We start from the raw sequence: 14,627 nt of genomic DNA on the forward strand, positions 1-14,627 counted from the left end.
TCATTGCTAGGGCATTTTCACCTCTAATGTCTCGTCCACCTATGATGCGTTGTAATTCCTTCCTTCTTATCTCTGCACCACTACAACTATCACCCATTTGTTCTGTTTTTAGTTGTCCTGCAATTGGCCCTGGAAGCCAAACTTGTAATAGAGACCAAGCATTTTTATTGTTCAGATTATACTGTTGGACAACATGTTCAAATCTATTGGACAGAATGACTGGAGAAATATGTGACTCAAATTTACCAAGAAGTTGACACAGATGAAGCTTCTCAGAAATAGTGAGCAATGGAGAATTATCAATCAATGGAGATCTATATCCGGCATCCATTGTACCCTCATTAGAAAGAATACATACATTGACTGTCTCAGTGCTGCATTTCTTTGATGTAAGAGACTGTATACATTGCTCTTTGTTATGCAATTGACAATTAGCTTTATCCAGTTGACGCTCCAGTGTTGCAATTAACTTCTCCATTTGACTATTTTTCAGTTCTAAAGAATAAACCTGAGCTGCATGTGAAGTGACACTCAGCCTACACTCCTTCAATTGTTCCTCCAACTGTCTATTTATCACAGCTAATTCATTTACATCTGATTGCAAACCATGTATTTTACTAGTTGTATTGTCAGAAATTCCAATAACAGAATCACTAATTTTCTCTATGTCCTCTTTGACTTGTAGCCTTTGCATCAAATAATTTGCTTCTTTTAAATCAGCCAACTCTTTCATCTTCAGCAACACTGAAATTTCATTGCTTAACTTTTCCTTTTTCAAATTCTTGCTCAGCACTTTACTATTCAACTTATTATTAAAGATTTTACATTGGGCTATCAAGTCATTGTACTGGACTTCCAAAGATTTATCGACACTGACATGGTAAACAGCAGAGGCGTACTTCTTCACAAACTTTTCCACAAACTCCATTTTTAGCAACAAACTGCAAATACTTTACAAAACAAAATTACAAAGTGAAAGAACTAAAAACTAGACTTTACACTACAAACTTCCCAAAAGTCTAAACTCTTTTCTCAAATACTCCTACACATAGAAAACACAGATCCAATTCTGATATAAAATACTGTCCTATCCACAAAAGATATTTCCCTTTTGCTAAATGCATCCAACAACAAATTGTCTATACAACACAATATACACAAGCGCACAAATTAATCTACAAGTAAATTCTTTACTCACCAATCTTTTCTTTTAAATCAAGATCCAGACTCCTCGATTCTTTGGTTTCCACACTTTTTCCAAATGTGAAATAATGCAGATTAATTTCTTGCGGATTCTCTTTGGAATTTAATCACAGTCCCATCTGGGTCGCCAAATGTAGAATCTGCCGAGTTTTGGGGTGCCAGTTAATACTAATTAACAAGAGCTACTGGATCTTTAAAAGGGGGTTTATTACAAACAAGGTATTTACAATGACATACATATGGGAAGTCTAACTAAGGGATAAGGGTAAATTAAAGGGAAGAGGTAATAGGAGAGGGTAGAGGAAACTGGGATGTGGGGAAAGAGAAGACACATAACTGATTCTTACATATATATAAAACCAATGCACATCCACACCCACATACAAGCCATGACTCCACCCTAGCTTCTGGTATCTTCTGTGGCAAATGTCCAATCATCTTCTGGCAATGTGAACACTGTCATTGGCTGCAGTAATCATCACCTTCCTTTGGATGGCATCCTTGTACTTGGGAAGAAAGTTCTTGTTTAGGACAGTTCAATCCCATTTGACCTGGCTCCAAAATGTCCATTCAAAGAACAATGGTTTATCACCCAAACACCACAGGCACTGTGTATCAATATACATATCCATAGGCCGAAGACAGGATGTCTAGCTCAAGACCAGTGGCTTATAATGGAAACCCACAGGAGTTGTGTTCATATGTAGATAATGATAGGTCACCAACAAGATAGAGGCTATTGATTCAAGATTTCCACAGTGTACACCTATATCCTCCATTAGGTTGGAGGGCCAATATTCATTTAGTACATAGATGCACCTCTGTCTTATCACTAAACAAAGGACATCACACAAAAGAACACAGGCCTGACTGCCTAATAGGTTCACAAAGTCTTGTATCTGGTTTATCTCATCAACAGAGTCCAGGAAATATTCAGCACTCATAAGTTCAATATATCTCAGTGATTTCTATGATACGTGCATTGTCCATGTTGACTCCAACAGAGGGTAAGCCAAAAATGCTATGATGGAAGCAATATATTTCCCTCCAGATAAATATTGATATAGCCCAAATACGGGTATACTGGGTGCAATAATATTAATGTCCACAGACAATAACCCAGCACTTAAATGAAATCCACTCTTGTGACACTACATAATATACCAAATGCTCAATATAAAGTAGCAAGTAGTGTGTGTCCATAAATATGGCGCCACCACCATGACAAAGAGTGGACAAAAGAACAACTTAAGAGACAGCCACTGGAATCACAGTCACCACTTGGTAATGGAGTGGCGAAGGCTCATTAGAGTATAAAGCATGAGGCAATCGTCCTGATAATGCAAAAATAGACAGTCAGGATTAGACATCACCAGTGTACTCATCTATTTGCTGTATTCTCATGATTAGGATCCAGCTGCTGCCACAAAATACAGAGCGGTTACATATGGATGGACATCACCAGCATCTGTGACGCGTTTCCCCCCCATAGGGAATGGCGGGGGTTCATCAGGGGTAATATATTCGTGCACAAGATGAAAGTACTGTTGCGGCCACAACAGTACTTTCATCTTGTGCACGAATGCTTTATACTCTGATGAGCATTCGCCACTCCATTACCAAGTGGTGACTGTGATGTTATGAACTGGTGATTCAGAAACACAATGGACCTGGTGGTTAAGAGCACACAAAGTGACCTGATACTAATAACATAGGACGAGCTCTGAGACGTGGGAACTCTGCTGACCACAATTCCTAATCCTATCACACCACACTAGAGGTAGCCGTGGAGCGCTCCTGACCAGACCTAGGCGCCTCGGGCACAGCCTGAGAAACTAGCTAGCCCTGAAGATAGAAAAATAAGCCTACCTTGCCTCAGAGAAATCCCCCAAAGGAAAAGGCAGCCCCCCACATATAATGACTGTGAGTAAAGATGAAAATAAAAACACAGAGATGAAATAGATTTTAGCAAAGTGAGGCCCGACTTACTGAATAGACCGAGGATAGGAAAGATAGCTTTGCGGTCAGCACAAAAACCTACAAACAACCACGCAGAGGGCGCAAAAAGACCCTCCGCACCGACTAACGGTACGGAGGTGCTCCCTCTGCGTCCCAGAGCTTCCAGCAAGCAAGAAAAACCAATATAGCAAGCTGGACAGAAAAAATAGCAAACAAAAGTAACACAAGCAGAACTTAGCTTATGCAGTGAAGACAGGCCACAAGAACGATCCAGGAGAGAGGAAGACCAATACTGGAACATTGACTGGAGGCCAGGAACAAAGAACTAGGTGGAGTTAAATAGAGCAGCACCTAACGACTTAACCTCGTCACCTAAGGAAGGAAACTCAGAAGCCGCAGCCCCACTCACATCCACCAAAGGAAGCTCATAGACAGAACCAGCTGCAGTACCACTCATGACCACAGGAGGGCGCTTGACCACAGAATTCACAACAGTACCCCCCCCTTGAGGAGGGGTCACCGAACCATCACCAGAGCCCCCAGGCCGACCAGGATGAGCCAAATGAAAGGCACGAACCAGACCGGCAGCATGAACATCAGAGGCAAAGACCCAGGAATTATCTTCCTGACCATAACCCTTCCACTTAACCAGGTACTGGAGTTTCCGTCTCGAAATACGAGAATCCAAAATCTTCTCCACTATATACTCCATCTCCCCCTCAACCAAAACCGGGGCAGGAGGATCAACGGATAGAACCACAGGTGCCACGTATCTCCGCAACAATGACCTATGGAATACATTATGGATGGAAAAAGAAGCTGGAAGGGTCAAACGAAAATATACAGGATTAAGAACCTCAGAAATCCTATACGGACCAATGAAACGAGGCTTAAACTTAGGAGAGGAAACTTTCATAGGAATATAACGAGACAACAACCAAACCAAATCCCCAACACGAATTCGGGGACCCGCACAGCGCCTGCGGTTAGCGAAACGTTGAGCCTTCTCCTGGGACAATGTCAAATTGTCCACTACATGAGTCCAAATCTGCTGCAACCTATCCACCACAGTATCCACACCAGGACAGTCAGAAGACTCAACCTGCCCTGAAGAGAAACGAGGATGGAAACCAGAATTACAGAAAAATGGCGAAACCAAAGTAGCCGAGCAGGCCCGATTATTAAGGGCGAACTCAGCCAAAAGCAAAAAGGACACCCAATCATCCTGATCAGCAGAAACAAAACATCTCAGATATGTTTCCAAGGTCTGATTGGTTCGTTCAGTTTGGCCATTTGTCTGAGGATGGAAAGCCGAGGAAAAAGACAAATCAATGCCCATCCTAGCACAAAAGGCTCGCCAAAACCTCGAAACAAACTGGGAACCTCTGTCAGAAACGATGTTCTCCGGAATGCCATGTAACCGAACCACATGCTGGAAAAACAATGGCACCAAATCAGAGAAGGAAGGCAATTTAGACAAGGGTACCAAATGGACCATCTTAGAGAAGCGATCACAAACCACCCAAATGACCGACATCTTTTGAGAGACGGGGAGATCCGAAATAAAATCCATAGAGATATGTGTCCAGGGCCTCTTCGGGACCGGCAAGGGCAAAAGCAACCCACTGGCACGAGTACAGCAGGGCTTAGCCCGAGCACAAATCCCACAGGACTGCACAAACGAACGCACATCCCGCGACAGAGAAGGCCACCAAAAGGATCTAGCCACCAAATCTCTGGTACCAAAGATTCCAGGATGACCAGCCAACACCGAACAATGAACCTCAGAGATAACTCTACTCGTCCATTTATCAGGGACAAACAGTTTCTCCGCTGGGCAACGGTCAGGTCTATTAGCCTGAAATTTTTGCAGCACCCGCCGCAAATCAGGGGAGATGGCAGACAAAATTACCCCCTCTTTGAGAATACCCGCCGGCTCAGGCAAACCCGGAGAGTCGGGCACAAAACTCCTAGACAGGGCATCCGCCTTCACATTCTTAGAGCCCGGAAGGTACGAAAACACAAAGTCAAAACGGGAGAAAAACAGCGACCAACGAGCCTGTCTAGGATTCAACCATTTGGCAGACTCGAGATAAGTCAAGTTCTTGTGATCAGTCAAGACCACCACGCGATGCTTAGCTCCTTCAAGCCAATGACGCCACTCCTCGAATGCCCACTTCATGGCCAGCAACTCTCGATTGCCAATGTCATAATTACGCTCAGCAGGCGAAAACTTCCTGGAAAAGAAGGCACATGGTTTCATCACCGAGCCATCAGAACTTCTTTGCAACAAAACAGCCCCTGCTCCAATCTCAGAAGCGTCAATCTCGACCTGGAACGGGAGCGAAACATCTGGCTGGCACAACACAGGGGCAGAAGAAAAACGACGCTTCAACTCTTGAAAAGCTTCCACAGCAGCAGAAGACCAATTGACCACATCAGCACCCTTCTTGGTTAAATCAGTCAACGGTTTGGCAATACTAGAAAAATTATTGATGAAGCGACGATAAAAATTAGCAAAGCCCAGGAACTTTTGCAGACTCTTCAGAGATGTCGGCTGAGTCCAATCATAAATGGCCTGAACTTTAACAGGGTCCATCTCGATAGTAGAAGGGGAAAAAATAAAACCCAAAAATGAAACCTTCTGAACACCAAAGAGACACTTTGACCCCTTCACAAACAAAGAATTTGCACGCAGGACCTGGAACACCATTCTAACCTGCTTCACGTGAGACTCCCAATCATCCGAGAAGACCAAAATATCATCCAAGTATACAATCAGGAATTTATCCAGGTACTCTCGGAAGATGTCATGCATAAAGGACTGAAATACTGATGGAGCATTAGAAAGCCCGAATGGCATAACCAGGTACTCAAAATGGCCCTCGGGCATATTAAATGCCGTTTTCCATTCATCGCCCTGTTTAATACGCACAAGATTATACGCACCACGAAGATCTATCTTGGTGAACCAACAAGCCCCCTTAATCCGAGCAAACAAATCAGACAGCAGCGGCAAGGGGTACTGAAATTTGACTGTGATTTTATTTAGAAGGCGGTAATCAATACAAGGTCTCAGCGAACCATCCTTCTTGGCCACAAAAAAGAACCCTGCTCCCAATGGCGACGACGACGGGCGAATATGACCCTTCTCCAAGGATTCCTTTACGTAACTCCGCATAGCGGCGTGCTCAGGCACAGATAAATTAAACAGTCGACCCTTAGGAAACTTACTACCAGGAATCAAATCGATAGCACAATCGCAATCCCTATGCGGAGGTAGGGCACTGGACTTGGGCTCATCAAATACATCCCGGTAATCCGACAAGAACTCTGGGACCTCAGAAGGGGTGGATGATGAAATAGACAGAAATGGAACATCACCATGTACCCCCTGACAACCCCAGCTGGACACAGACATAGACTTCCAATCCAATACTGGGTTATGGACTTGTAGCCATGGCAACCCCAACACGACCACATCATGCAGATTCTGCAACACCAAAAAGCGAATATCCTCCTGGTGCGCAGGAGCCATGCACATGGTCAGTTGGGTCCAGTACTGAGGCTTATTCTTGGCCAAAGGCGTAGCATCAATTCCTCTCAATGGAATAGGATACTGCAAGGGCTCCAAGAAAAACCCACAGCGCCTAGCAAACTCCAAGTCCATCAAATTCAGGGCAGCGCCTGAATCCACAAATGCCATGACAGAATAGGATGACAAAGAGCAGATCAAAGTAACGGACAAAAGAAATTTTGACTGTACCGTACCAATGGTGGCAGACCTAGCGAACCGCTTAGGACAATCGGAAATAGCATGAGTGGAATCACCACAGTAAAAACACAGCCCATTCCGACGTCTGTGTTCTTGCCGTTCAGCTCTGGTCAAAGTCCTATCACATTGCATAGGTTCAGGTTTATACTCAGATAATACCGCCAAATGGTGCACAGTTTTACGCTCACGTAAGCGTCGATCGATCTGAATGGCCAAAGACATAGACTCATTCAGACCAGCAGGCATAGGAAATCCCACCATGACATCCTTAAGGGCTTCAGAGAGACCCTTTCTGAAAATTGCTGCCAGCGCACATTCATTCCATTGAGTGAGCACAGACCACTTCCTAAACTTCTGACAATATATCTCTACCTCATCCTGACCCTGACACAGAGCCAGCAAATTTTTCTCTGCCTGATCCACTGAATTAGGTTCATCATAAAGCAATCCGAGCGGCAGAAAAAACGCATCAATATTACATAATGCAGGATCTCCTGGCGCAAGGGAAAATGCCCAGTCTTGAGGGTCGCCATGTAATAAAGAAATAATGATCTTAACTTGTTGAACTGGGTCACCAGAGGAGCGGGGTTTCAAAGCCAGAAACAGTTTGCAATTATTTTTAAAATTCAGAAACTTAGCTCTATCTCCAGAAAACAAATCAGGAATAGGAATTCTAGGTTCTAACATAGATTTCTGAACCATAATGTCTTGAGTTTTTTGTACTCTTGCAGTGAGATTATCCACACAAGAAGACAGACCTTTAATGTCCATCACTACACCTGTGTCCTGAACCACCCAAATGTCTAGGGGAAAAGAAAGGCAAAACACAGTGCAGAGAAAAAAAAATGGTCTCAGAACTTCTCTTTTCCCTCTATTGAGAAGCATTAGTACTTTGGGCCTCCAGTACTGTTATGAACTGGTGATTCAGAAACACAATGGACCTGGTGGTTAAGAGCACACAAAGTGACCTGATAGTTACTAATAACATAGGACGAGCTCTGAGACGTGGGAACTCTGCTGACCGCAATCCCTAATCCTATCACACCACACTAGAGGTAGCCGTGGAGCGCTCCTGACCAGACCTAGGCGCCTCGGGCACAGCCTGAGAAACTAGCTAGCCCTGAAGATAGAAAAATAAGCCTACCTTGCCTCAGAGAAATTCCCCAAAGGAAAAGGCAGCCCCCCACATATAATGACTGTGAGTAAAGATGAAAATACAAACACAGAGATGAAATAGATTTTAGCAAAGTGAAGCCCGACTTACTGAATAGACCAAGGATAGGAAAGATAGCTTTGCGGTCAGCACAAAAACCTACAAACAACCACGCAGAGGGCGCAAAAAGACCCTCCGCACCGACTAACGGTACGGAGGTGCTCCCTCTGCGTCCCAGAGCTTCCAGCAAGCAAGAAAAACCAATATAGCAAGCTGGACAGAAAAAATAGCAAACAAAAGTAACACAAGCAGAACTTAGCTTATGCAGTGAAGACAGGCCACAAGAATGATCCAGGAGAGAGCAAGACCAATACTGGAACATTGACTGGAGGCCAGGAACAAAGAACTAGGTGGAGTTAAATAGAGCAGCACCTAACGACTAAACCTCGTCACCTGAGGAAGGAAACTCAGAAGCCGCAGCCCCACTCACATCCACCAAAGGAAGCTCATAGAACCAGCCGCAATACCACTCATGACCACAGGAGGGAGCTTGACCACAGAATTCACAACACTGTGATTCCAGTGGCTGTCTCTTAAGTTGTCCTTTTGTCTACTCTTTGTCATGGTGGTGGCGCCATATTTATGGACACACACTACTTGCTACTTTATATTGAGCATTTGGTATATTATGTAGTGTCACAAGAGTGGATTTCATTTAAGTGCTGGGTTATTGTCTGTGGACATTAATATTATTGCACCCAGTATACCCGTATTTGGGCTGTATCAATATTTATCTGGAGGGAAATATATTGCTTCCATTATAGCATTTTTGGCTTACCCTCTATGATACATTTATTGAATACAGTGACATTCGTTTTTGTTATTTTTGACATTGTTTTTTTTTGGCTTTATTATGTTATTTTTTCAGTTTTTTTCTTTTCTTCCACGGGTATCGGTGGTGTTTGTGGGACAAAATCTTTTTGTCTATCCCGAACTATAGGGATTATTAGGGATCCTAGGGCTAGCCGCCGTTGAGTGGGGGCGCCTACCGCAGCAAATTAGGGTGCCAACCTCCACTGGTAGGCAGGGTACTAGTCTAGGTGTTGATAATAGGGCCTATTTAGCCTTTCCTTTATTATAGGTCCTTAATAGGGCCTTAAAGGGTAAGTCGTCGAGGAGTGGGGGCGCCAACCGCAGAAAAGTAGGGTGCCAACCTCCACTGCCAGGTAGGACTCATTGTAGTTCGTTCTAGGGTCCACTAGGTACATTTAATACTGTTTTATTAATGTCTTGGATAAATATAGTCTTTTTAAATGATACTATTAAAAGTTATTTTTTAGGTATCTCTGTTTTCTGTTTTGGACCTTCTACAGGAATTGGTGCAGGACTTTATATGTGACACTACACCCACAAAGATCTTCACTGGTCCGATGCTCCCAAGCTACAGTTCTCATAGAACAAAAAGAGCAAAGGAACATGCAATAACGCAGGGATCACAAAAATATCACAAAGTTTATTAATAACATATTTCAAGCCACATATACAAATTTAAAAACACTTAAAAAACAACACAAACGAAAATAATACAAGTTAACCCAAAAGAAACCACACAGAGTTCCCAAGCCCCACCTCACTCCTCATTAGAGCTGAACCTTTCCTATTATTAATCTGGCAACAAATATTATCAAACAATAACTTGCTCTAATATACCTGCAGATGCATGAGCAAAGATCCCCAATCCAAAGAGAAAGATATTATTAAGGGGGTACTGCAGGAACAAACAAAGCTATTGTCGAGCCCAAAGGGAGGTATATATAATCCTATAAAGAACCCACAATAATCACAATCATAATACACCCCAACTGGACAGGCTCATATTACATGATCAAGGTACAATCATACCGCTCCGGAGAACATTTTGCGAGGAGGCAGCCGGTTCCCATGTGGTCAAAACCCGACGCGTGTCGTCACAATAGTGACTTCATCAGGGGTAACAAGGATACTGTGGCTAACAAACACTGAATTATATAGTCATCACTTACTTAACGATCACATACAGCTGTGTAGGGTATCCGCAAGGCGCCAGTCACTCCAGCACGATCCCCGAATGCCGGCGTCCCGGAAGTCCTAACTGCGCATGCACGGTGGTCACCTAGACAACATGACTCCACCATACATCGCGCACATACAAAGGCGTGATGAGAACAATCATCCACCGTAACTAGCAGAGTCTGCCCAATCCCCCGCATCACTGGAGGTAAATGATCTCAAAATATTCCCAATCAAGGGCCCCCGTATCCACTATATCCTGACGTAAGTCCGGAAGTGCCCATATCCCCGCAAGGCGGGGGAATAGTTTCCATGGTACCGCACCAAACAAACCTTTTGTGCGCAAACTCCAAACCATCGCCGCACATCCAACGCATGCGCGCCCCACTCTCTGGTATATTGAAGAAGGGACAAACACCGGGACGGTGCGCCGCTACGACGGGGCCCCATCGCGCATGCGCACCGCCCACAATTGGCCCAACCTCAAAGGTACTACCTAAGTACTCATCGCTCGAAACACCAGGACAACCCCTTATCATAGGCTCCTCCCAGTGGACTCCTAAGTCCCCAAACAGAGGCAGGTATAGACCCACATACACAATACTGATGGAAAAAGTGGGTCAAACATTAAATCATAGCCACTAACACCCCTCTATTTAGTATACAACCCATAGCCCAAAAATTATACATAGGGTGATATTCAAAGACCCATTGTTTTTGTATCCACTTGTCTCAATAGAGCCTATCATGCCACAAACCCTGACTACCGCAAGGTGTAAACAGAAGCATAAATGGAGGAGCCCTAAAGGGTAAATACAGACCGGCATAAGATCTATACCATTTATCTTGTAAAGTTTTAGTTGTTTTTAATTATATATAAAATACATATAAATCCCATACCCCAGAAGACAACCAAAGACCAATATAACTTGACACTTATTTGGCCGCACCACTGAAAGATCCAGAAATAACGAGGCTAAATGGAAAGGAGTACACAAGAAAACAAATGCCTCTCAAAGTTGTTTATAAAACCCCGTAAATAACAGTTCTTCATTCAGTCCCCTCGGTGCGAGACTTTTCAATCTGTAGATCCATTTGGATTCACAACGTAACAGTTGATTAGTCAGATTGCCTCTTCTGATGGTGGCATTCACGTTCTCAAGTCCCATCACTTTCAGGCCTCCAGGGTTACCACTATGCGCTTCCAGAAAATGTCTCGCCACTGATGTCAATTTCTTCCCCCTTAAGAGGTCCCGTCCAGCCATGTTGATATTCGAAATGTGCTGCTGACATCTCCTCCTCAGTTGTTGGGATGTCTGGCCCACATATAGTTTAGGGCAATCACATATTAGCACGTACACAAGATTTGTCGACCTGCAGTTGAAATAACAATTGCATTTAAGCGGAAATGGTAATATATCAATCAAAATTTCCTCTCGTGCAATCATAAATTGGCACACATTGCACCCCCCACAGGGAAAAGTGCCCCTAATTTTCTGACCTGTCCTTAGTTTATTTTTGGGGCGTTGATAGTGACTGTGACACAATTGATCTTTCAAATTAGTGGCCCTTCTTGCCACCACTTTAGGAGATGGTGTAATGTGTAGTGCCAATTTGGGTTCACTGAGAAGAATGTTCCAGTTCTTATTCAAAACTCTGTAAATCTCAGACCACTGATTATTATAGGTCGTAATCAAACAGAGCGGTTGAGTTGATTCACGCTCCTGTCGACAAAAAAGGCTAGATCTATCCTTTTGCTTCGCAGCCTGAAACCCCCGAGAAACGATTTTCCGCGGGTATTACCTACTGGTGAAACGTGTAGTAAGATCTCCCGCCAGTCTTAAAAAGTCATCAGTGGAACTACAATTCCTGCGAAGTCTCAAAAACTGACCTTTAGGTATACCTTTCTTCAGATGCACCGGATGAAAACTGGAATAATGAAGAAGGTTATTTGTAGCAGTCAATTTCCGATATAAGCAGGAAGAGACACGATTTTCTTCTATTGTGAGCTTGATGTCCAAGAAGTCTATGGTTTGTGAGGAGATAACAGAGGTCAGTTTAATGTTGAGCATGTTAGAGTTCAAGTCCTCAATAAATTCCTCACAAGCAGATTGTGACCCCGTCCACAAGAACACCACGTCATCTATATATCGTCGCCAAGTGGCAACATTACTTGAAAACATTACATGTTTATACACCACGGTCTCCTCCCACCACCCCAAAAAGAGGTTTGCGTATGAGGGCGCACACCGCGCCCCCATCGCAGTCCCGGAGATTTGTCTATAGTACTTTCTATCGAAGACAAAATAATTTTTATCCAAGACAAAATGCAACAATTCCAGTAGGAAAAGATCATGCTCACCATTCCCATGTTGTTTATTCAGGTGGAAGGAGACCGCTCGAATGCCAAGGTCGTGGGCTATGCTTGTGTACAAGGATTCAACATCCAAACCAACCAGCAGGGTACCCTCCCGTACCGTCAAGTCTTCAAGATGCATCATTAGATGTGCTGAGTCCCTTATGTAGGAGTCCAAGGAAAGGGCCAGGGGTTGCAAAAAATGGTCTAAATAAATACATGGTCTTTCCATAATGCCACCAATACCGGACACTATCGGCCTCCCCGGAGGCCTGTCAAGTGACTTGTGGACTTTCGGCAATATATAGAACGTGGGAACCACCGGATGGTGAGTAACCAGAAACTCCGCTTCCCTCTTATTCAGAATCCCCTCTCTCGTAGCCTCTCTTATAAGATGATCCAGTTTACCCTTAAATACCCAAGTAGGGTCCGAGGGAAGAGCATGATAGTTGTTTGTATTGTTCAATTGTCGCAGCACTTCAATCAAATACATTTCATGAGGCCAAAGAACAACATTCCCTCCTTTGTCTGCCTCACGGACTAGGAATTCTGTGTTATTACTCAGCTCCTTCAAGGCTCTCCTTTCTCCAATACTCAAATTGTTATGTTTTAGGTTGTCCAGTTTTAAAGCTTCGATGTCTCTGCAGACACTCTCGAAAAAAATCTGTACAGCTGGACAGAGTGAGAATGATGGTGTCGCCTGTGATGGAGACCTTCTAGTGAACCTAGTCCGGTCTGGTGTACTATCACTTTCCTGTAGCAGTTCCAGGAGATCCCTGAGTGTTTGTCTCTCATCCTCAGGAAGTGAGTCCACCAGAGAGGGTTTGTGGTACAAAATTTTAAACGTCATCTTCCGGCAAAACAGGTACAGGTCTTTGACCAACGTAAATTTATCTAAGTGGTTCGTAGGTGAGAACGAAAGTCCCTTCGTCAGAACAGATCTTTCTAAGTCTGACAAAACATGAGCGGAGAGATTAATAATTTGTAATTCTTCAATCTTGGAGTGTGTTGATATACTCCCCACGGCTATCGCCTCCGATTGAATCTTGTCTCTCTCTTGTGTATCGGAGACCAATTGTGACGATTCTTGCCTTTTTGTCGTGTGGGTCCGTGACTTACGTCTCCCCCTCCTCCTCCTACGCCGCCTACGGCTCCCTCCAGGTCGCTCATGTCCGAAGACAAAAAATCACTGGAGGAAAGTTCACCTCTTGGCAACTGTACAGATCCATTGCCACTCGGGCCTACTTGGGTTCTGGCAGTATATCGTCTGTTACCATGATGTACCCATTTGAACACTTGATCTTTACCAAAGTCCATTTTATCCCTGTAGAATTTATTCCTCTTTCCACTGATTATATTTTTCTCAAATTCATCAAGCGTCTTCTTTAATTTTGTAAGAAAAGGGTTAACCAACGTTTCTTTATCAAACGCCTCCAATTTGCCTTCATTAATTTTAATATCCTCTTTTATTTTTATTAGGAGCATTTGATCATGTTCAATGAGCATGTCCATCAGGATCCCTGAACACTGCAAAAGCCCTGTCTCCCAGACCTTTTTAAATGACCCCGTAACTTCCCAAGCCAGAAAGATCTGCACCCGCAGGCCCCTGGGCACCAAACCCGTTTTCTTATATTCCCCAAGGCTTCTCACATTCCACCATACACGGGTCAAAGTCTTATGCAAGTTAGTAATTTCCAAAGAAACTGTTTGAAAATCTGGATTAACACTAGACGCCATTACTTCATCACAAGATGTTGAAAAAATACCATGTGCCTGCTGGCTCCAAGCATCCTCCCTAGCTGTCAGATCCATAATGTAATTTTATTCAATATAATAACTACACCAATAGTACAGTACAGACGTGCCAACACTCAAGAAACGGGGGTCACAGGAACCACCCTAAAAAAGTACAATAGTAAGTTACTCAGACGAGGGCACCATCCAATATTCTAATACCTGTGCTCAACCTGCTGCATGTCAAATACAAGACGCATAGAACAAAAAGAGCAAAGGAACATGCAATAACGCAGGGATCACAAAAATATCACAAAGTTTATTAATAACATATTTCAAGCCACATATACAAATTTAAAAACACTTAAAAAACAACACAAACGAAAATAATACAAGTT

At 43.5% G+C, this 14,627-nt stretch overlaps 1 protein-coding gene across 1 annotated transcript; it reads right to left on the reverse strand.

The window, feature by feature from the left end:
• Positions 1 to 11,389: 11,389 nt before the first annotated feature.
• On the reverse strand, positions 11,390 to 13,009 carry LOC138641481 (uncharacterized). The gene is made up of 3 exons (XM_069728979.1): positions 12,502 to 13,009; positions 12,031 to 12,165; positions 11,390 to 11,513 (listed from the first exon to the last, which is right to left on the reverse strand). Exons 1-3 carry the CDS (start codon positions 12,986 to 12,988, stop codon positions 11,488 to 11,490), a joined length of 648 nt encoding a protein of 215 aa, XP_069585080.1. The 5' UTR covers positions 12,989 to 13,009; the 3' UTR covers positions 11,390 to 11,487.
• Between the last annotated feature and the right edge of the window lie 1,618 nt (positions 13,010 to 14,627).

Source organism: Ranitomeya imitator, chromosome 6, assembly GCF_032444005.1.
Source record: "Ranitomeya imitator isolate aRanImi1 chromosome 6, aRanImi1.pri, whole genome shotgun sequence".
NCBI classification, from domain to species: Eukaryota; Metazoa; Chordata; class Amphibia; order Anura; family Dendrobatidae; genus Ranitomeya; species Ranitomeya imitator.

Bases quoted from the DNA above. Each gene is read 5' to 3' on its own strand.
- LOC138641481 (XM_069728979.1), bottom strand. From the start codon at position 12,988: ATGTATTTGATTGAAGTGCTGCGACAATTGAACAATACAAACAACTAT. The intron at 12,166-12,501 runs GTGAGCATGATC...CACAAACCATAG, and splicing joins GAATAAACAACATGGGAATG to ACTTCTTGGACATCAAGCTC. The intron at 11,514-12,030 runs GTCAGTTTTTGA...TTTCAACTGCAG, and splicing joins GAAGAAAGGTATACCTAAAG to GTCGACAAATCTTGTGTACG.